The 24,570-nt window shown below is 42.7% G+C and overlaps 1 protein-coding gene across 1 annotated transcript in view; it reads right to left on the minus strand.

The window, feature by feature from the left end:
• The window catches only part of LRSAM1 (leucine rich repeat and sterile alpha motif containing 1), a 116,824-nt gene that overhangs the window by 24,042 nt on the left and 68,212 nt on the right, over nt 1-24,570 (minus strand). Inside the window, exons 14-18 of the mRNA XM_082263002.1 lie at nt 23,406-23,450; nt 17,975-18,045; nt 10,386-10,485; nt 9,649-9,736; nt 4,719-4,793 (exon numbers count right to left, since the gene is read on the minus strand). Coding sequence (XP_082119128.1) covers nt 4,719-4,793; nt 9,649-9,736; nt 10,386-10,485; nt 17,975-18,045; nt 23,406-23,450 — 379 coding nt within the window. The remainder of the gene's footprint in view (nt 1-4,718; nt 4,794-9,648; nt 9,737-10,385; nt 10,486-17,974; nt 18,046-23,405; nt 23,451-24,570) is intronic.

A 24,570-nucleotide genomic window follows, 5' to 3' on the forward strand; every position in this document is an offset into this window, starting at 1 on the left:
GCGGTGAGGTCTTAGGCATTGAACTGTCAGCATGTTCTTCTCTTCTCTGAATTTATTGTGCTGTGCAGGGCTCATAGTAGAGCTGCACGATTCTGGATAAAATAAAGATCACAATCCACTCACGATTCTCGGTGTAACATCATCTTTTACATTATACAAAAAAATTGGGCTAACTTAACTGTTTAGTTTTTTTTTTTAATTCATTAAAGTGTATTTTTCTCAAAAAACTGCATTTGAAAGACTTCAGCGCAAATACAGTGTGACATAAAATATTGTAACAATTGCCATTTTTATTCTCTAGGGTCTCTGCCGAAAATATATATATATATATATATATATATATATATATATATATATATATATATATATATATAATGTTTGGGGGTTCTAAGTAATTTTCTAGCAAAAAATACTGATTTTTAACTTGTAATCAACAAGTGTCAGAAAAAGGCTTAGTCTTTAACCACTTAAGCCCCGGAAGATTTTACCCCTTCCTGACCAGGGCCTATTTTGCGATTCGGCACCGCGTGACTTTAACGGACAATTGCGTGGTCATGCGACGCTGTACCCAAATGAAATTGATGTCCTTTTTTTCCCACAAAAAGAGCTTTCTTTTGGAGGTATTTGATCACCTGTGCGATTTTTTCATCATGCGCTATGAACAAAAAAAGAGCAACATTTTATATGAAATCCCCCCCCCCCCCCCCCAAAAAATGTAAAAATCAAAATTTTTTAACATTTTTGGCCAATTTGTTTTCTGCTACATATGTTTGGTAAAAAAAAAAAAAAAAATTGCAAAACGCGTATTTTGATTGGTTTGCGCAAAAGTTATTGCGTTTACTAAGGGAAAGATTTCTGTCAGTTTTGGTGTTTTTTTTTTTCTTTAACGAGTAATGGCGGCGATCTGCGATTTTTTTGCGGGATTGCGACATTGCGGTCGGACAGATCGGACCCTTGACTGACATTTTTGACACTTTTGGGGGTACCAGTGACATTACTACAGTAATCAGTGCTATACATATGCACGGTTACTGTAAAAATGACACTGGCAGGGAAGGGGTTAACTTTATTGGAGAGGTAGGGGTTAAATGTGTCCCTAGGGGCGTGTTTCTTACTGTAAAGGGGCATGTCTTTTGATGTAACCACAGAGACATACGATCCTAAATAGCAGGATCGTATGATCTCTGCAGTTACACCAGGGAAAATGACAGGCGGCTTTGTTTACATTAGCCGTCTGCCTTTCTCCCTCTGCAGCGGACGATCGCGAGTGACCGGCGGACATCCGAGCCGCCGGTCACTCGCGTTGGTCTCACTCGCGGGGGCGCTTTGCCCAAGAGGGGCTGACCGCCGCCGTATATAGTCGGGTGGCGGTCGGCAAGTGGTTAAGAGGTTAAACTGCCCTCCTTGACAGAAGTTCATTTCTTTGATCTGCTCAAAGAGCGAAATGATACCTTGTAAAACATTGTGTTTATAGTTATCTCGCAGCCTTAACAATGTTGATAAACATTTTGGAGGCTCTTTTTTTTATTTGACAGCTGTGAGTGAGCAGAGAACAACTCTGCTCTGTATGAATCGAGGAAATGCAGTTTTAAGATCGTGAGGGGGGTGAATCGAGATTGTGATTTTTTACCAAATAATCATGCAGCTCTCGCTCATAGCCATGTTGTACAATCACAGAGATCTGTGAATGAATAAACCACAAATTACATCTGGCATCGCAGCAGGCAGAGTTGCAGTCATCAAATAACAAAAGTACAGTGCTCGCCACACTTATAATTGATTGACACTTCCTTCAGCTTGAGGAGTCGTCTGTAGGAGCCTGGCATTACACACACAATCCAGGGATTGCAGTTGCAATGCTTTGTAGGGTCATTTGCAAAAAATAAAAAAAAAAACAAACACACTTTTTTCTGCAAATGTGGGTGCAATTATTTTTTGGGCAAAAGGTGGACTTTGAGCAGCATTTTCCCCAAAAAGGTAAGTATTCCATTCCTTACATCGAAGTTTATTAAACTATCCCAGTAAGATAACACAACTTTGTCTCTCCTTTTGTTTACCAACATTTAAATCATACCAAGACTGAGGTTATTGATGGAGGTAGAATTTTGAATAGCTTTTATATGCTTTTTTTTTTTTTTTAAAACAAGAATATTTTCCAATGAGGTGTGTTCAAGGTCTAAAAAAACTTTCAGTAAATAATTTTTATTGTGAAGAGGCCGCTTTATTGGAGGAAGATAACTACAAAAATTGTAATGTTCTGGATCGAGGAGTTGCTAAAAGTACTGGATAAATCAAGCCCGGAGGAGAGGCTATGACTTAAAGTGTTACTAAACCAACAACAGTAATATCTCTATATGCAAGAAATAGGGATGCACCGAAATGAAAATTCTGAGCGGAAACCGAAAATGCAGGATGCCCTTGGCCGAAAACAGAAACCGAAAATGACTTTTTTTCCCCCAAATAATTTTAAAATAGATAGAACAGGGGCATACACCAAAAACAGGCAGGCGTACACTTGTAGCTGCCACCCTGCACCAGTATAGTGGTTAATTTAATTACCAATGGTATTTGTATTATGCAGCATGAGGGGGTTAATGTATTGCCACTGCTGGTCACTGATGAATTAGTGACCGACCAGTGGCAGTTAATTAACCCCTTTTAATTAACACTGGTTGCACTGCTACTGGTTGCATTAATGCAGCACAAAGGGGTTAATTAACTGCCACTGGTCAGTCACTAATTCATCAGTGACCAGCAGTGGCAATACATTAACCCCCTCATGCTGCATAATACAAATACCATTGGTAAGCTCATCTCAGCGCCCCCCCCCCCGCCTCAGCGTCCGCCCCCCCTGCCTCAGCGTCCCTCACCATCCCAATGCAATCTCCTTACTTTCACTCGGCTCCTCCTGTGTCCTTCCTTTCAAAAGACCCACCTCTGGCCGGCGGCACGATCTGTGCACGAATGAACTAACACACCGGGCGGGCGAGCGAGCGGCCGCTAATAGCTATAACTATGTGAGCGCTTCACTTCCCTGTCAGCAGAGATACATGCCTGACAGGGAAGTGAAGCGCTCACATAGTTACAGCTATAAGCAGCCGCTCGCCCGCCCGCCGTGTTAATTCATTCATGCACAGATCGCAGTAGTAGTAGTGACATCACCGGGAGGCGGGCCGCCGGCCAGAAGCGGGTTTTTTAAAACCTGCGCTGCGCCCGCAGCGGCCATCTTTAGTATCGGCATATTTAACCCATTTTCGGCCGAAATGGAATAAGCCCATTTTCGGCCGAAAATTTCGGTGCATCACTAGCAATAAAGCATGCTTGTTATACTTACTGTGGAATCTAAGGGAATAATCCTCTGCATTATGTAAAAAAGCTGTTTGATCCTCTCCTACTTTTACTGTCCCCAATCCATCTGCTGATAAAACAGAGCCTTGAAGGCACTCTGCACATGCTCAGTTTGAGGTTTATTACTAGAGAGTTTTTTTTTTGGGGGGGGGTGCATGCGATTAGCACTATCCAGACAGAAAGTCAGGGGTCATGCAGCATCATAGGACAGTCATAGCAGAATGAAAACTCCTCCTACAAGCTTTACCAGTGCTTGGCCTTCTACTTGATAGAAGTCACAAGACTGCTATATACTTCTGATGAGAAAAGGTAATATTTAGCAGTTTATATTTACTAAAATAATTGCATTTCCATGTTCTGTGTACTGTGGGAGATCAGATATAGTGAATGCAGGGTCCTGGGTTTAGTAACACTTTAAATTGGCTAAATGCCTACACAACTGTTTTTCACTCTTGATGTTCTCTATGCTACATATGAAGTGTCTTCTAGAGAAATGTGGAAGCAAAGAGCAATGATAAAGAAAATTAAAAAGCAACAGCCAGGCAGGGCAAGGAAGAGGCTGAATAACATGCTGAGATGTTGGCAAAGGTGAGCATGGAAGAGCTTCCTATTTAGAAACAATGCATATTACAGCAGAGTTTAAATTGCACCAAGCAAAAACAATACTCGATAAGGAAATCCAAAGTAAGGAAGTATGGAAACTTCAATCACTGACCTCTACTTGTGAACATACTAGTTCTATTATGCTGAGACATTACCTTCAGTACGGTCTAACTTACTAATCTGGAACAGTAATACTGACTTCACTTGATGCATGCTTATTCCAGGTCAGCAAATAAGATAGTATGAAGACCAGAGGGAACTAGCATTTTCAGTAGGTGACCCTCAATGGCATACTCTATGTTTCTCTTAATGCTGGTTTTCTTCAAAAAGATAAATCCACTTTTATGCAGAAGCCCCATTATCAAGCTTGTTAAAAAGGTAATGGGTGATGTCTTGTAGCAACCAATGAGCCATGATTTTCCAGCTACTCTAATCTGATTAAAGGGGAGATGTAGCTGCCATGGGTTATCATTCTTTGCTCTGCCATAATATATGGCAACAAGCAGCAGTGAAGTGATTAAAGCATACCCATCACACAGAAAATTAAATTGGAGGGATGTTGGGGATCTACTTTGGGTTTGGAACTAAGGTTAAAGCCGCTCAGTGCATGACATTGGATCTCACCCTGCCTATCCGTGCTGACTGGTTTGCCACACAAAATAGCTGCAGCACCCACTGCTAGGAGGCAGGTACACTTTATTCCTCTCTTAGTATCTCCTGAACAATTTCCATTCCTTCTTGATTAGTCCCTCTCAGATCACACCCACCTGTTCCCGTATCTGCCGATGCATTAAATCTTTCTTCAGCTGCAAGGCCTCAAACGCAACTTTCTGTATTTCTGACTGGAAAAAAAGCAGTTAGTCAGAGCAATATTCACCATTAAAGGTTGCCTAGGCATTAAATGTAAGCTAGGGATTAAAAAAAAATGTGGTTAACCCAAAAAAAGGACTTGCCTCTAAATTCCATATCTTAGAGAACAGTACAGGGCACAGGCAGAGGTATTCATACACCATGGGTTATAGACATGTGCCTTCAGGTAACTGGACACTGGCAAGGCTTTAGAGGACATAGCCTCTGGGCATCTCCCCTATGACCTTCCCCACTCCATGAGTCCTCATCCTGATTAAGTGTTCGTTCAGAAGCAAGGTCCAGTGCTGCAGAGTCACCCGGATTGCTCTGAGCTACAAGATGTTGATGGGGACCTTGGTTGAATGGTACTGCCTTGAAGGAGGCTACCATTAGGGCTAGAATTCTCCTGAGGAATCTCATTGTGGGATGTCTCTTGATTCTCAATTCTTGAGCATGTGCAGAGAAAGAACTTTCTTTTCTGGGATAGATACTTTTGCTTGGGATGTGTCCAGGACCAGATCCAAGTATTCCAAGTGAAGGGTTGGCTGAAGTGCAGAGTTTTAGAAGTTGATTACACAGCAAAAACCCTGGAGGCATCTGACTTTTCTGATAGCTAGAAGGAAGAGGAGTACTTCAGAAGAAGGGTGTAGATAACTGGTAATTTGGATGCCCTGCGTTCTTAGAAAGGGCAAGCAAAGGTGGTGCTAAAACCTTTGTGAATATTCTGGGTATAGAGCAGGGGTAGGCAACCTTAGAGAGGTGGAGAGCTACCTGATTAGAGTTGCCACCTCATCCCTTTAAAACAGAACACAAATTAATTACACAGGTTCTGAGGCTAATTTAATGCAGAGAAGGCTCCAAGTGAGTTTAATTACCACCTTAATCAGCCACAGAACCTGTGTAATTAATATGTGTTCTGTTTTAAAGGGATGAGGTGGCAACCCTATACCTGATCACCATGGAAGGATTAAAAGATCACCGGGGCATAGTGTTGTTCAACGTCGCCTCCTCATCGCCTGTTTTAAACCTACAATCGCCGGACTACCATGCCACAATTGCGTGCATTGCACGGCATTTTTACATATTGCCTCAAACCTCAAACAATGCCTCAAACATGCTCATAAGCAGTGCCTGCTGCACTTGTGAATGAGCCCTTAGTTGCATTCAGCAGTGGCACCCTTAGGGCTTGTTCACACGTGAGGCTGGGATGGTGTTAAAACCCTGTGGTTGAACTGTGGTGTTACCTCCCCAAGTCTCTATCCCCTTTAGCTGCAGAGGCAGCAGCCAAGGAAGCAGCAGGAATTATACCCAGTCAATTTGGGCAGGCACTACCCCCCGCTGATCGCAGCCTATTTAAGTGAATGGGTCCACTCTGCAAGCATGCTAGTGCAAGGTCCAGGGAGTTGGAGCAGGTGGTGTGGAGGTAATGCAAAGCCTCCTCACCGCCTGCTTTAACTCCTTGGTCGCTGTACAGCACAAAGTTGCAGGTCCTTTGCAGAGCTGCCCTGTTCTGTTAAATGGGTCATGCTTGACGCTACATTTGCCAAACATGAAAGGGCGTATGTACACCCCTGGGTGCTGTAGCTAAAGGGGGTGAGGTGGTGGAATGGGTAAAAACGTGGCTCAAATGTGGGGTTTTACAACCCTCCAAACAGCAAGTGTAAATAAGCCCTTACTGTCCTAAACCCCCTATAATAGTTGCTTGCTCGGTGATGACACCAGTTTAGTATGGTTTGTAGGCTTCACACGTGAACAAGATAATACAGGAGAAGAGTACACGGTCAATTGGCACAAATTGCAGCTCAATGTGTCTTGCAGCAGTTGCTCCTGGTGCTACTCTAGTCCTACTAAGGCAGAGAGAGAGGCGGAGAGCAGTTGATATCACTTCGCTGGGGACAGCAGCTGAAACTACAGAAGCTGTTTCAGCTGATGCAGCTGCCTGCTCTATCTACAGTCGGCCTCGCTCCAAGTAAAAAAATAGTCCCACTGCTTCATATAAGGGCTCCACTGTGTTTGAGGTTCTGCAGAGGGCGGGTCAACAAGCCAAGGGCGCGCTCTAGCAGTCACCTGCTTACGATCTACTGTTAGGTCACGATCAACGGGTTGCTGACCCCCGGTATAGAGGATAGGCCAAAGGGCAGTGTGACAAACTAGAAGTGATTGTCTGCCACTGTGAAATGCAGAAAGTGCTGATGAGATGGGTAAATGGGAAGATGCATAAAGGCATCTTGGATGTACATGAAAGCCAAGCATTCTCCCTCAGAGAGGCAATTATTGACCATGCAGATTCCATGCAAAGTTCTGGAAATTAAAATAATTTGTTAAGGGATTTTAAGTCCAGAATAGGATGAATTCCTTTGTTGGGCATTGATACCATAAACCGGTTTGAATAGAATCCTATGAACCGGTGTTGTGGTGGTACTGACACAACAACCCCCTGGGACAATAGAAGGTTTAGAGAATTGTGCAAATCTAACTTCCTTGGGAAGTTTTTGGTTGATCTGAAAGAATAAAGCAGTGAGGGGGTAGCATTTTATCTACATTTTGAAATCCCTTTGAAACCACCAATAAAACCCACAGGTTCTAAGATGTCTGGGACTCAGTGAGAGGCAAATTGTAACAGATGTCCCACCAAATCTCAGGAGTGAGAGTGCCCTTTCACTGTGAAGAGGGCTTTGGGAAAGGCTAGATAAACTTCTGGGGCAACTCTGGAAATTTGTCTCACAATGTTTGACATATCAAACATTGAGATGTTTCTTTAGGACAGAGATGACAGGATCAACCACATGAAGAGCTCATTCCTTGCAAAAAAAATTCCATTGGAGCCAAGTTCAGCTAAGATTTGGGGGGGAGTGAGAAAACTGGAGTGATCCAGTCATCAAAGACTGCACATTCTTTCTGTTCATGAACAGGGAATGGTGTGCAGGATTTTACAGGTCTATTTGTACCCAAAGGGGCATGGCAAGATGGAGGAGAGTTAGGCACAATGCCAAGGCTTTTGCAGAGAGAGGCAATGAGCTTTTCAATGTTAGCAAGCATGTTGCGTGAAGCTCCCTCTTCAAAGTAGTGACAACCTAAAGGGGAAAAAAATCTTCCACAACTTCCTCCAATACTGCCTCAATATCATCTGCATTATTTTCTGTGTGTGCATCCTCTGGGACAAGCATATTAGGATCTTACTCAGGTTGACAAATGGGAGTAGAAGAGGTGTGATATTTTTGGCCCTGGACGAAGATGGCTGTATTAAGGTTGTAATCTCTTAGTGGAAATGTAACATAGATGCGTACCTGAAATTGGATTCTGAAATTGGTGAAAGAGCCAACTCTTGCTTCAGGGAAAGAGACACAGAGTCATTCTGAGGTTGAGTGTTGTGCAGACCTTTGGCAGTAAATGTTAGCTTTCGATTTTGCAATTACTCTAACTCACCTGGACTTCTTCACAGCTATAAGTGAGGGTATTCTCCTGAATGTGGGGAGTATAGGGTAAACGTGTGCATAAGGAGTATGCTTTAACCCAGGTGTGGACCATCCTGTAACAGATTCTTGTGGTGAAAGGGCAGAAGGAAGCACCTAAGTAAATTATAAGGGCTCTAGGCAGAAGCGGCAGTAAAATGTGTTAGTAGTGTCGTGATATAACACCTGGTCATCCGCTTGAGACTAAGCTCTGGGTGGTTTAGTTTAAGAGCCTAGTTTGAAAAGTTTACACTACAAGGTGAATACATTCATCTGTCGTACCTGTCCACAACCCTGGACCTGTATAGAACCCTGCGGCTAACTCAATGCACAGCACCGAATGCATATGTATGCGCCCATGCAGGATCCAGTGTCTAAAGCAATATTATAGGCCATCCCTATAGTGAGGGGGCCGGGTACAGCTTCCAAGGTTTTACTGAAGTGGTGCCAGTCTGGATACACTGCTTCTGGTTGGCATTAGAAGACAGTGAGGGGTTGATTGAAAAATTCAAAGATAAAATGATAGGGGAAAATAATATACTAGGTAAGCGAAGTGTGATTTTCTCTGTAAAGAAGATCCAGTATCTTCAGACACTAGCACAAAACTGAGGACTCAGAGTGGGGCATGGTTATAGGGAAGGCACCCAATGGGTGTGTCCTTTAAGGTGTTGCCAGTGTCCAATCACCTGAAGGAACACACACACATAACTCACGGTGTATAAATAAGCACATCAAAAAAATGTGAAAGGGCCCTAACTGTGCCCTGTACTGTACAATTAAGATATGATATTTTAGCTATTGGGGAAATGGGGCATGTTAACCCACTGTCTTTTTCAAACAATCAGAAAGTTTGGCAATAAGATCTCAGTTACCAGTTCCACCCACCTATGATGTACTACCATGCTCACTGCTGCATTTTTATTTAGGTTACACTGCAAAAAATAAGTGAGGGAGATTTTACTGATGTAGTTTCCAAAGGATACAAGAATGCAGTAGGTAACTAAGCCTGGCAGCATATACCCATAACCCAAACATCAATTTTGAGTGGAAAGACACTTTAAACAGCACTTGTCCACAAAATAAATGAATAGAACCATCTTGGGGGATTTATTTATACCTACAAAGTTTCATCCTAACAGTTTGCCAGTGAATCATCAAGACACAATGCCTCATGCTGTGGTGATGTTACCAGTAAACTGATAGGTAGAAGTTTCATAAATATTGCTACATTCTAAAATGGATCTCTTTATTATATACATGGACAAGTATAGCCTAAAGCCCAGGCAAAATGTATATTTTAGTTTGTTTTCACTAGCACCAAGGACATTTCCATGTTGAGTTTAGGTTTAGGCCTATAGAGGAGACCGGTACACTCTAAAGGACATTCTACGCATACCTCCTGCAGGATCTGGCTGATGGCCTTACTCTGATCCACCTGCTGCCATGACAGGATTTCCTGGAGCTTGCGATCCATTCCTGCCAGGCTGTCAATGAAAAGATCAAAGTATTAAATTAATATTACAATAACCTATTAAATGTGTCGCATCTAGAAGAAGCTCTAGTGAAATACAGCTTAACGTACATGTAAAACCTAACCAGATAACATTTAGTCATCAACAAACCGTAAAAAAAATGCAGAGGTATAAACATAGCCTAACTCTCAAAGCAATATTCACATTTTGCACATTTAGTTCGCTTACATGCATTTATCGTTTATACGCCTTGTGAGATCCAGGATGCAAAATGTTTGATCCTGCATAATGCATTTTATGAAGCTGAATTCCAAGTATGGATTTTATTGCATATTTGCATTGATCCAGCTTGGGCTAATGTATATATGCTTATTCTATGCCCTTGGGATCCCTTTTTTGATTTGAGCACTTCCTCCTGACCCATCAACCCTTTAAAATACAGCAGACAATAAAAGATATCTAAAAAGAAAAGTTGACCAAGATCTGACAATGTCACTAATAAAAGACAAGTCATTTAATGATTAACTCTGGCCTTGCACAGATGCAATAATTAGCTAGAAGAAACCTCTCACCTGTTATTCTGTGACTTGTCATAAAGCAGCACACAATCATTGACAGCAACAAGTCTTACTACTTGCAATCTGGGGTTTTTCCACCTCACCTGGAGCATGTCTGGTAAACCATCTCCTGACGTCTTGCTTCATAAGCCATTTGCAGGAGCTTGTTCTTGTAACTTTCCGCCAGCATTTTCTGCATTGCCGCTGGTGAGACAGAGAGGCAGGCGTTAAAAGGTTGGTCTACCTAGCTGCTGTGCCAGGGATATCTTTTTGTAACCAGGTAGTATTTATTGAATTTTCAACATAGTTCACAGAACAAAAAAAAAAAAAAAAATCAACATTCAAAATAAAACATAGAAAATGGCGGGGGGGGGGGGGGGATAATAGTCCCCATGTAGAATGAATAGCCGTGTCTGTGTCTGTGAAGGGGAGGTAGATACAGCGGATATTGCGTCCAGTGTGAATGTCCATTAGTCCTCATTTAGGTCACCGATGTCTTACTTCCATCCCTCCCAACATCGCAGAAATACCCTAGAGGTCAAGGCCACCAAGAGAGTAGAGTATATATCCCTATCAGACCCCTTTAAGTAATACTCAAAGGGGCCACCATGCTCGGGATTTTTAGAGGGTTATGAACTACCTGGGACAAGCGTGACTGCTTATAAAAGGCGTGACAAAGTTGTAGGTATTAAAACAATGATTTGTGTGAGAGTTGGTATCGATTGACAAGGGATTGAAAAGGTAACAGAATGTTGTTGTCAAACAGTTGATAGAAATAGTCTGCACCCACCCTCCTCCAATGATCAAAACCCTCTGATTTTGCTAGTTCCGGATAGCCAGGGTTGTCCCAAATGGGCCTATATTGAGAATAACTGGACTGGTTAACTATCATCTGGATGCCCTTCCAAGTTTTGTGAATCAACAAGAAGGTGGGATACAGCTGCTTAGATTGGAAGTGCCCAGCCTCCAATGAAGAGATTAGAGGATCTGGGGGCATTTAGAATGAGCATATCCTCTGAACAATGTCTTGTAAATTTAACATCCCCCATTCAGTAATCTGTTGAATTTGGGAAGCCAGGAAGTACAGTTTAGGATTAGGAACCGCCAGTTCTCTTCAGTCCTTATAAAGCTGGGGTACCTCCATCCTCATTCTGGGCTTTCTTCCCTTCCAAATAGGATTCCTAAATGAGGATTCTATTTTTCTGAATACCTTTTGGGATATCCAAATGAGGGTGTCATGGAGGATATACAAAAATTATAAAATCCACACCATTTTAATAAGAATGATCCTTCCTACAATATTGAGGGGTAGTTTACATCAGGCTGTACAATTCTTCTTCCATCTGGTTAAGAGCAGATCGACATTCAGAGTAGAAATTGTAGGCGTAACAAAAACCCCCAGGTACATAAAAGATGAAACCAAAACTATCTGGCTAACTTTATGGGGGAATGGATCCAAAATGGGATTGGGAGGCATAATAACTGACTTGTCCCAAATAATAGAATGTAAAAAAAAACATGAGTGAAGATTAGGGACATGACAGACAGCAGGGGTCTTAACATGTCCCTTAGGAACAGTTAAGTATTGTCTGCATAAATCTTGATCTTGTCCTCTCCAGTGGATTGACAAAAGTCCACAATATCAGAAGATTGCCGAATAGCAGCAGCAAGTGGTTCTGATGCCAAGGCAAAGAGAAAGGGTGACGGGCACCCCTGTCTAGAGCCCTGGAAAATGGGAAAGGGATCTGATAGTACACTCATTAACTTGTATGCAGGCATTGGGGGCTGAATAGAGGATCTTTAACCACTGAATGAAACGTGGACCAAAGTCAAACTTATGTCATGTATGCCACACAAAGTTTCACTCTATGCTATCAAAGTCCTTGGCTGCGTCTATTGAGAACAGCCCTTTTGACTGTATTGTTAGTTAGAACTTGTAAATTGAGGAACAGTTTTCTAATATTTTAAACCGCAGATCTAGCTGGTATGAAGCCCGTTTGACCAGGATGAATGATGTCACTGATAAATTTAGATAAAAGGTTACCATGTACTTTTGCCAGAAGTTTAACTTCAGGAGTGAACAGGGAGATCAGGCAATAGGATTAGGGCTTTAGGGGGTTTTCTTTAAGTTTCAAAAAAATAACTATGATTGCTTTGTTCATAGAAGAGGGGAGAGTCCCAAATTCGTAAGCCTCATTAAACACAGCCAAGAGTTCCAGGAAAAGAATGTCCCCATAGGTTTTATATATTTCTCCCGTTAGCCCATAAGTCCCTGCTTTGTGGTTAATTGTACCGGACAGAACTGTTAGTAGGTCCTCCGGGGTATTAAAGGAATCCAGCTTATTATGTGTTTTGGAGAAAGAGCGGGCAGTTTAACGGAGTCTAGAATGGATCATAGGGCATCTTCCCCATAAGATACCTTACTGCTGTACAAGATCCTGATAGAAGGAGCAAAAAAACAGAGGCTATATCTCGGGGGAGATGCTACTTTATGGCCGGGAGCCTCCCTTATGGGCTTATATAAGCCAGAGGGCGTTGGGATTTAGCTATAGTGGCCAAGAAATGCACTGTGTTTTTATCCACTTCAAAAAATGCCTGCTGCATATAAAACCTCCGGCCTCCAACCAAGATAAGGAAGTTTATAAGTGCTGTTGCTCTGTGCCAGGGATATCTGATAAGAAATTATTTTACATAACCCTTTTAAAATACAAAATCCATGTTATCAATAAAAGCTCTGTTATTTATACAGCTATAGCAATGTGTTCAATTTATGTATGAGTAATTGTGTGATGGACAAAAAAAACAAGGGACACACATACATTAGCAGGTAAAGTATTAAGCGAGAGTTTACAATGTTCTGCCTACACAATTATACACAGGAGGAAGACCGTATTTAAATACTAATAATATAAATGGGACTATCTAGTATCCTTGGGCGCAGGCTGGCTGGCCTTCATCATAGAGGGTACTGGATTGGGAGGTAAATCTGGAAACAAAGAGCTATAATTGGATAAGAGAGGGCTGGTGTGAGAGTTAAGCCTGGTACGCGCCACTAGCTTTTTTTTCGTTCAACCCAACGGGTTAAATGAAAAAAAAAAAAAAACCTGAGACCTCCAGTTGGAGCCGCTGTACTAACAATCCAATGTTAGTACTCCAATCTCCAATGCTGTTCTATTTTGTTCTGACAGGGGGCTGGCCCCTCGCCAGAACACTATAGTGGTTGAAAGTTATAGTCGAGAGCTGGTCGGCTACTGGTTTTCCAGCATGCTAGTCCGACACAAGCCGGCCAAAAAGCCAGCTTCTGTTGGATCGACTACCATACACACGGGTCGATTTCTATTGAACAGGCCGATGTCGCCCAACATTCGGCCCATGTGTACTAGGCTTTACAGGGATGGAAAATGTTAGAATTACAGGAAGGCAGGGTGGTTTTTTAAAAAAATTGGCGCTCTGGGTAAGAGTAAAAAAACTGGGGTTTACTTGGCTGCAATACTGCAGGCCATCCAACAGGGCCAGTTTATAAGGCACAGAATGCCATACTCCCCATGCATCTTTCTACCCTACTTTTCCAAAAAGTTAAAGCACCATATTTTTATAAACAACATAACAGATCGGCGCCACTCCAAGCCTGCAGTGTCAGTCTTCCAGTTTTACAATCTGTTTATCCCAGCACCTAAATACAGAGCACATCTCACTCCAAAATGTAATATGGTATGCAGATACTGTCACACACTATATTCAACTCCAATGTAAAGAGTTTTTCATTCACCTTACATTGGAGTTTAATACAGTGTGCGGCGGTATCTGCATACCATATTTTTATGCTATGGATTTGGTCAGGCTGGATGATATACTACTACTATTGTACTAGTTCAGCTCTTCATGTGCAGGGGAATTTGAGAACAGGTTGGAAGCTTCTGGGGAACCTTAAGAATGTAAGGGCTTTAGGCCACTGCCCACTTTGCTTCCAACTAGTACACCAGCTCTGAAGGGAGGGTCAGTGAAAGGGTTACAGGGAAGATCAGTATTAGGGTTACAGGGAGTGTTAGTGTGAGGGTTACAGGGAGGGCTAATGCTAGAATTACAAAATGGATTAATGGGAAAGTTACAGATAGACAGTATTAAAATTACTTGAAGAGCCAGTGTTAAGCCCATGTCACACTTGCAATCCTGACCATAGCAACAGCTCACCAATTACAATTAGAACTGAACCATACTTTCACTGCACAATTATAATATAGACAACTACAGTGAGGGGAAAAAAGTATTTGATCCCCTGCTAATTTCGTACGTTTGCCCACTGACAAAGAAAGAATCAGTCTATAGCTTTAATGGTAGGTTTATTTTTAACAGTGAGAGAAAAAATAACAAAAATATCCAGAAAAACACATTTTAAAAAAGTTCTAAATTGATTTGCATTTTAATGAGTGAAATAAGTATTTGATCGCCTATCAATCAGCAAGATTTCTGGCTCTCAGGTGTCTTCTATACAGGTAATGAGCTAAAATTAGGAGCACTCTCTTAAAGGGAATGCTCCTAATCTCAGCTTGTTACCTGTTTAAAAGACACCTGTACACAGAAGCAATCAATCAGATTTCAATCTCTCCACCATGGGCAAAACCAAAGAGCTGTCCAAGGATGTCAGGGACAAGATTGTAGACCTACACAAGGCTGTAACGGGCTACAAGACCATCACCAAGCTGCTTGCTGAGAGGGTGACAATGGTTGGTGCGATTATTCGCAAATGGAAGAAACCCAAAATAGCTGTTAATCTCCCTCGGTCTGGGGCTCCATGCTCCTGGATGATCATGAGAATATTGAGGAATCAGCCCGGAACAACACGGGAGAATCTTGTAAATGATCTCAAGGCAGCTGGGACCATAGTCACCAAGAAAACAATTGGTAACACTATGCCGTGAAGGTCTGAAATCTTGTCGCGCCCGCAAGGTCCCCCTGCTCAAGAAAGCAGATTTACAGGCCCACCTGAAGTTTGCTTACGAGCATCTGAATGATTCAGAGGAGAACTGGGTGAAAGTATTGTGGACATATGAGATCAAAATCAAGCTCTTTGGCATCAACTCAACTTGCTGTGTTTGGAGGAGGAGGAGGAATATGCTGCCTATGACCCCAAGAACACCATCCCACCGTCAAACATGGAGGTTGAAAAAATATTATATATATTTAGGGGTGTTTTTCTGCTAAGGGGACAAGAAAACTAAACCGCATCAAAGAGGCAATGGAGGGGGCCATGTACCGTCAAATCTTGGGTGAGAACTTCCTTCCCTCAGCCAGGGCATTGAAAATAAGTTGTGGATAGGTATTCCAGCATGACAATGACCCAAAACACACGGCCAAGGCAACAAAGGAGTGGCTAAAGAAGAAGCACATTAAGGTCCTGGAGTGGCCTAGCCAGTCTCCAGACCTTAATCCCATAGAAAATATCTGGAGGGAGCTGAAGGTTCAAGTTACTAAACATCAGCCTCGAAACCTTAATGACCAGGAGAGGATCTGCAAAGAGGAGTGGGACAAAATCACTCCTGAGCAGTGGCGGCTGGTGATCAAAATTTTTGGGGGGGGCGCAAAAAGAAAAATGTAATAGGTATTGCTTCGCGGCAAAAACACGCGGTAAAAAAATTGCGTGACTTTGAGGTCATGGTACAGGCATGGCACAGGTGATGGTATAGGCATGGCACAGGTGATGGTATAGGCATGGCACAGGTGAGGGTATAGGCATGGCACAGGTGAGGGTATAGGCATGGCACAGGTGAGGGTATAGGCATGGCACAGGTGAGGGTACAGGCATGGCACAGGTGAGGGTACAGGCATGGCACAGGTAATGGTACAGGCATGGCACAGGTAATGGTACAGGCATGGCACAGGTAATGGTACAGGCATGGCACAGGTAATGGTATAGGCATGGCACAGGTAATGGTATAGGCATGGCACAGGTGATGGTATAGGCATGGCACAGGTGATGGTACAGGCATGGCACAGGTGATGGTATAGGCATGGCACAGGTAATGGTATAGGCATGGCACAGGTAATAGTATAGGCATGGCACAGGTGATGGTATAGGCATGGCACAGGTGATGGTATAGGCATGGCACAGGTGATGGTACAGGCATGGCACAGGTGAGGGTATAGGCATGGTACAGGCATGGCACAGGTGAGGGTATAGGCATGGCACAGGTGATGGTATAGGCATGGCACAGGTGATGGTATAGGCATGGCACAGGTGATGGTATAGGCATGGCACAGGTGATGGTACAGGCATGGCATAGGTGAGGGTACAGGCATGGCACAGGTGAGGGTACAGGCATGGCACAGGTGATGGTACAGGCATGGCACAGGTGAGGGTACAGGCATGGCACAGGTGAGGGTATAGGCATGGCACAGGTGAGGGTATAGGCATGGCACAGGTGATGGTACAGGCATGGCACAGGTGATGGTATAGGCATGGCACAGGTGATGGTATAAGCATGGCACAGGTGATGGCACAGGCATGGCACAGGTGAGGGTATAGGCATGGCACGGGTGATGGTACAGGCATGGCACAGGTGATGGTATAGGCATGGTACAGGCGATGGTTTAGGCATGGCACAGGTGATGTTTTAGGCATGGCACAGGTGATGGTACAGGCATGGCACAGGTGATATTTTAGGCATGGCACAGGTGATATTTTAGGCATGGCACAGGTGATGGTACAGGCATGGCACAGGTCGGCTTCAATCACTTACCTGCTCTCCTGTGCTGCCTGCGAGACGTCCACGGCGCTGCTCCTCTCCTCTCGTCCTCTTCTTCTGACGGCGGCGGGATTCCGGGAACCGTCCACGGCGCTGCTCCTCTCGTCCTCTTCTGTCTTCTTTGACGGCGGCTCTCTCGGTCTTCCGATCAGTCCGGCGGGAAGGATATCGGGCGGTGACGGTGCGTGACTGACGCACGCACCGGCACCGCCCCCATTGCGACATCAGCGGGGTCAGCAATCGGATGTCCTGGATGATGATTGGTCCAGGCTGGAGACTGGACCAATCACAGCCAGGATATCACGAAAGTGGGGGTGTCCTAGCGCTATGACCTGCGCCCAGGTTACGCCCCCAGAAGGCAGCCAATCTGCTGGGTCGTAAACCCCCCCCCCCCATAGCCACAACATAGACCGGCGACCGGGAATTTTTTTGTTTTGTAATCTTTTTTTTCTTTCTTTTTTTTAGGGGGGGGGGGGGGGCGGCGCCCTGGTGCCCCCTATGCACAGGCCGCCACTGCTCCTGAGATGTGTGCAAACCTGGTGGACAACTACCAAAAACGTCTGACCTCTGTGATTGCCAACAAGGGTTTTGCCACCAAGTACTAAGTCATGTTTTGCGAAGGGGTCAAATACTTATTTCACCCATTAAAATGTAAATCAATTTATAACTTTTTTGAAATGCGTTTTTCTGGATATTTCCGTTAGTATTCTCTCACTGTTAAAATAAAACTACCATTTAAATTATAGACTGATCATTTCTTTGTCAGTGGGCAAACGTACAAAATCGGCAGGGGATCAAAAACTTTTTTCCCTCACTGTATATCTATGTTTTAATAAATGATTTTCAATGTCTCTTCCCAATAAGCAAGGAGAATAAACAGGAAACTGTTAAAGACAATAAGTTCCACAGGGTAAATTATGTAGCTGTACAGACACAGGTTTGGTACCTACCAGCAACTTCTTTCCGCCGAAGGTTTTCTGCCTCTTCCTGTGTGATGGCCATGAGATGCTCCATTTTTATCCTATGCAACACAACATATTTGGACATGTCAATAAGAGAATGATTTTCAAGACTGTGCCCTCCCAAAGATTATAACCATGCAATTTAATGTGTTTGTGAAGCCAATTTTATTTTATTTTATTTATTTTTTTAAGTTTTGGATAGAATTGCGAAGGGTTAGAACCTCTGTCAGGAGATTCGTTCTCTCTCATGGTCACCAGGACAAAGAGATTGGAGAAATTGAAATGTTTACATTTGTTACAGGAGGAATGGGGAAATCTTCCAACAGGGACAACTGTTCTTGTATCTGCTGTCTTGGGGTGGGATTTTCTCTTATTTTCTGGCGTGTCTCTGAGACAGAAAGTGAGGTGAAATCACACCAAAAGAACACAGACAGCAATCAAAAACCTGACAGGTGTTACCACATACCACATTCTAGCCAGAACTAAAAAAAAAAAACCTTAAAGACAAAAATGTACTTAAACCTGAAAACATTAATTAGCAATGACTACTGGTTCAGTAAATGCAAAATAGATATCTATATAAAAAAAAAAAAAAAAATAGTCATCATTGTACCTCTCGTGCTCTCATTTCTGTACACAGTATTTACCATTGCACCTACAGTAATTTGCTGTGCATCGAACACCAACATCCTGTTCATTTTTGAATCATGAAGACCAACATATTTCTAAAACATTATTATTATTCAGGATGCGCACACTAGAAGCCTCACCTGGGAACACCCCCCCCCCCCCCCCCCAATTTTTCTTACCCTAGAAATGGGCTTATGCTGACCATGCACTGGAAATTTCATCCAGTTTCTGATGAACTGGCCAAACATTGCTTTGTAGGTGGCCCCCTTTTCACCCTCCTTCCCAATATTCTTTGACTGAAAAATAAAGGAGCTGGACATAGAATTGTCATCCGAACAGCAGCTGCATCCAATCAAATGCAGTCATTGTTCAGGTATTCTGACAACCACTGGTGCTGGCATTGGAATACAATAGCCACAAGCGGAAGATTCCTCTATCTGCAGGCTGAACAAAAATTTTAAAAAATCTAACTGTGTATGGCCGGCTTTAGTCGTAGACATGGCGAGGTGCAGGACAGGAGGGGTATTTATTCAGTAAACGTTATTAGCATAATCCGAACTTAAACAGACATAGTTATAGATAACAGATAAAATATACATATTTGGGTGGGTGACAGGAAGGGTAGAGGGTAAAGAGGCAAGGAGGCCGGTCCTGGGCTGGAACATCCCAATAAATACGCCCTGTTGCATGATGTTGGGGAAACCAGTCAGGGACCAGCATTGCTGGAGCAGAGCAACGCCCCTAGCTGCCAGGGGAAGAACTCCTCCAGTGAGGGCGGGAGCAAAGCTAAGGGTAAGGAAAGACAGGTTCTGGTGGTAGAGGACTCAATTATTGCGCTCAGGTTCGGCGAGGAATGCCAGATGGATAAAGCTTGCTATACAGGAAGCCTACCAAGCACAAAACCTTGCCCCACCGAGTGGAGTCAAAGCCCACCCAACCAGAGCTTGGGTATCCTCAAGCACAGAGAGGGCCGGGGCAACACCGGAGCAGATCTCTGCAGGGCAGTGATATAGTCAAGCTTAGCTTCAATACCCTTCGCAAGGCATTACGGCATTGACGAGCTGTCCAGTCAGGGCCAGACATTTGGTCCCAAGGTGCTCCAGACCTTATCCCCTTCCTAGTAAGTATTACTTGATACATCCTCTCAGATGCTGCCCTGGAAGACGATTAGAGAAAACAGAGTTAGGTACCTGGTAACTCTTTCTGAGAAGTCTTCCTGGGCATCATTTTTTCCCGCCCTAAACAACAGTACAAAATATTTCTGCAGATTTATAAGATTACTGAGGGTTCCTTCGGTGCTTTACTAATACTGAGGCACGCAGGTATGACTGACAGTCTTATAATGGTGGACTATTGTGTTTCCTGTTTTGGGTGGGAGGAGCCTCTCAATCAGATGCTGCCCTGGAAGACTTCTCAGAAAAAGTTAATTGTATACTGTGCAGATTAAAATCTTGTGGAAAGGTGTATATATATATATATATATATATATATATATACATATACATACACATACACATATATACACACACATACATATACACACACTTTTTTTTTTTCATCCTCTTCCCCTTTCTCCCTGTCCTGGGGATAGCCAGTATATATTATGTTTACCATGTGCATGTTTTTATCCATAACATTTTTTTTTTTTTTTTTGTACAGTAAATTAAGCATGTATTTTTGTTTTCAGAGTATACGAGATCCTTTTGCATTTAAATTAAAAAATAGGAGGTCCTGAAGAACAGCGACCCCACGAAACACGTTAACCTCTTTTCCTGTGTCGCCTAAAACCACCATGGATTATATTTGTCTGGTGGAAAATTATTGAGGGTAGCAATGTATAAATACACACAAGAAATAGATGTTTTGTATTAGAATGTTTTACTGGATAAAATAAAGATTTGTACATAGTATATAAGAATATAAAATATATATTTTGTGCTTTTTGGAGGGGTATCGAATATCCTATCTATACAAAGCTGAACTATAAATTATTTGAAAGAGACAGGCAACAAATAGTTCCCTGGAATCAATCTCACATATACATTACAAACTGGCAGCTTGGGCACTTTTCTGCTGCTTAAAAACAAACTGCCTCTAGCTGAAGTCAGCCCACACTAAATTGTTCTTAGAAATTTGGAGTTTCGTTACTTCTGCTACAAAACTGAGTTTCCTGCTCTTTCTACTCCAGTCTCTATAGTATATAGTATGTAAAAAAAAAAATCAACAGAGAATGTTGGAATTCTCATAAAAGGCATAGCAGGCGTGCAGAAAATCAATACGTCTCACCAATCTATCCCTGGGAGGTGTAAGAAAATGGCAAGTGGTTTACCACTTCAGCATCTATTAAATGTGAAATCTAGTGTTAAGCTGGCCATAGAGGACTCAAATCTTGGCTGGTTCAGCAGGGACCAGCCAAGATTCAAACCATCAATGAGCAAGCTGTTTGTACTCAAGTCAATCCATCAATCAACTTGGGTACAACAAGCATTCCAGGATTTTTACAATTGTAAGATCGTAAATGGTCAGTGGCTACAGACACGATGATTGTCACCGGCTATAGGTGCTAGCAATAATCAATGTGTTCTTACGACTGGGAAGACTCCCCTGTCTCCCCCACTAGAAGTACACAATAACTTTGCATGAAGGATTCCTCCATTAACACAGTCAGTGTTGCAGGAAAGAAAATTGCATCATCTATGGTCGGCTTTAGACTTACAGGTAGATGTACTTCCAAGAACCTTCCAGGACAGCACGAGTTAGGCATTGTCTCCAACAGGAACAGAAAACACATCACCAAAAAACACTTTAAAAAGGAAATCCTTCTGCTGAACTAGTTAGTATTGGATGAGACCTAAAGGACATGACCTGAAGCAAAAAAAAACATAGCACAAGGGTGGGGTTCTGCTGTCCAGGAACATCAATGGAAATTGAGTTACCAATAAGTCTAATTCTGTATTTCCCAAATCATCTTCCAGGACAGCACAATTGAAGATTACCAAGAATTTACCAGAGTAGGGAGGAAAAACGCAATGAAAACTCAACTTCCATCAGGTGGACTAGGAGTATTACAGATATGGTGGATCCAAGGATATTAATCTCTCAAAAGAGTGATATAAAACAAAGGTAGGATATCTAACTTCAGAGAAAGTCAATTCTATATTAGAAAATATGTTGTATGATGTTATCCAAGACTAACTCCACAACAAACAAAAATTCCAAGAAAAATGTGATCACCTAATGAACTTCTAATCAACTAATGACATACATGAGCCCCTCAAGTGTAAATGGCTCATTGTGAAAGGGAAATTAAGAAATAAGCACAAGCTGAAAATGTATAGCATTGCATGCGGTGACGGCCCCCATCACTTGAATGGGTTGCATTCAGCAGGCTGTACTTGCCACCTCACGCTACAAACAGGGGTCGTTTTTGCCGCCTTGCGAAGCAAAACATCACGACTACAGCAAGCATGTGCATTCTGTGAGCATATTATAGACTTGAAAAACAATACCTTTATACTCTTAAATGCTCTGATGCATACCATTATGCAAAGACACAGACACTTGTGCTTCTAGAAAGATAGGAGTCTCATAGATTGCCGTTGTTTTAAGGAAAATAAAAACTTTGAAGATTTAGTAAATTTGTCCTGCGTTCCCTCATTCTTCAAGCAATGAGCATACCTATGCTTACTGAAAAAATCAATATCCTCCTCCACAGTTTCACATTTCTTAATGAACTAGAGGATGTGGAAGAGGGCAGCAAAAAAGATGGTGGGCTTTTGGCTTTAGGTTCAGAGAATAGGACTTTTTTTAGGAACATGAGAAAGTTAGGCATTATTGGGAACCTGGGCTTGAGAAAAAAAAAGAAATCGCTCTACATTGCCCATAGCAACAGCAACACACTCTAATACTGGGAAGACAGACCCAACAGAGTCAAAAAAGACTATAAGAGGTCACAACAAAGATCCAAGAGTCCAACAGTAAAAAAAAAAAAAAAAAAAAGAAGAAGATCCGAGAGGTTAAACCATAAACACCCCAAAATAAGTAAGTTAAGCCTATTACTTACCTGCACAATGCTCGTGCCTCTGGTTACCGTAGCCAATGATGCTGTCTCCTCTCCTGGATACATGATGCTGAGGGTGCAGAAGTGTGCAAGCGCTACCCAAACACCCACATGCCAATGCGATGGAACCTGGAACCAAAAGTGGCCTGCCAGAAACTGTCTGGCTTTCTCCCTTCACATTTTATGGGCCAGCAGTCAAGGCCTGACACCAGTCTCCAGGACAAGCCCCTACCAGAAGAGACACCTATGGCCACAGAGTCACAATGATAAACACAAGAATGGCTTTAGGGGCCAGCGACTTCCAAGGGGGCTGAGCCTGGGGTAGTCCTGGATCCCCGGAATCATGGAGCTCTGGATTGGCTCCAAAACTGCACGCTAATTGGTCCAAGGGGCATAAAGGGGATAGAATGGTCTCTGTTTCACCACCCAAACCATGACATTAAGAAGCCAAGATAAAGAAAGATGGAGGAGGACAGCACAAGAGTGCTCATCGTCTCCACCCTGAGTTCCAGCACAAAGTTTCCCATCTGAAGGAGGAAACACAAATATCGATCAACTTAGCAGAAGAACTTTCCTTTAATGTGTTTTTTGGTGATGTGTTTCCTTTTCATGTTGGAGGCGGTACCCATCTGACTTGCTGTCCAAGAACACAATTTGGGAAAAAATACTTAATGGCAAACTGTATTTTTAATGTCACCTATTTTTGACAGCAATAATATTTTTACTAACCTTTCATCTTCCAGAGACTTCAGAATGGCAGAGCTTTGCTTCTGTCTGCAAAAAGAAGTTCATTTTAAAATCAGAATTCTAGTTACTCAGCCAATGGATTTTCATTTCCTACCTCTTCCCTGTTACGCTTGCAATTCAATTGCTAGTGAGAATCTGCCAACAGCCGAATTGCTATGGGGGACACAGAAGGGAAGTAAATGAAAACACTCACCAGCTTGTATGTGTCACTCTATCACTGGCTGGTTGAGTGAGATTTGGCTCCCTTGCCAGTAGCCTACTTGCTAAAATGCTTTTGGCAGCAAAGGGGTGAAACATACAAAGGAAGTGTTCTCCCTGCATATTATAGGAACCTTTCACTGGTGACTTTTTGCCTGTGACAGGATCACAAGTATGATATTAGCCTTATACATTTAGTAATTCCTGAAAGTGGTTACAAAGGCTGAAGGTTTTTTACCTTTGTGAATTCTATGCATGAAGGTAAAAAAAACCTTTAGTTTGCAGCACGCCCTCAGCCCCCCAATACTTATCTAAGCCCAATCCAACGATGTGCACAAGACCCCAGGGCTCTCCTGGATCTCTCCCTCCTGACTGGCTGAGATGCAGCAGCAAAGCTCATGGAGTGTGGACTAATAGACCAATTGTTAATGTTAAAGCTGAATTTTAGTTAAAAAAAAAAAAAAAAAACTTTTTTTTCTCTACAGCTTTAGTTACATTACTTACCCGTAATGAAGGATATTCCACAATTTGCAGGCTGCTGGACTCTGTAGAAATCTTCAGTGCAGGGCTGCCCTGTTCCTACTACTGGGCATCTGACACTGTGAGGGTTAAAAGCTTTGAGTCTCCAGGCTCAGCTGCACTAAAGATGATCTGACTATGCCTGGTAATTGAGTCTATGCAAGTATATATTTGTTTAATATCTACATGGTCAGTGTTTATCGGTCTCTAGCCTTAATACTCCCGAGTGGGTACTTTGTCAACGACCTCTCATTAGGACCATTATGCATACTATACATAAGCCAGAATGTACTTATTCTCATGCTTGCGTACTGAATTCTGTACCTTAAAATGTTCATGTTGAGCAAATATGATTACTATAATGCTTTATATCTCTGTCAATAAAAAGAGTTTAAAAAAAAAAAAGATGATCTGACAGTGACAACACCCC

Source organism: Pelophylax lessonae (assembly GCF_965119305.1).
Source record: "Pelophylax lessonae genome assembly, chromosome: 7".
Lineage (NCBI taxonomy): Eukaryota > Metazoa > Chordata > Amphibia > Anura > Ranidae > Pelophylax > Pelophylax lessonae.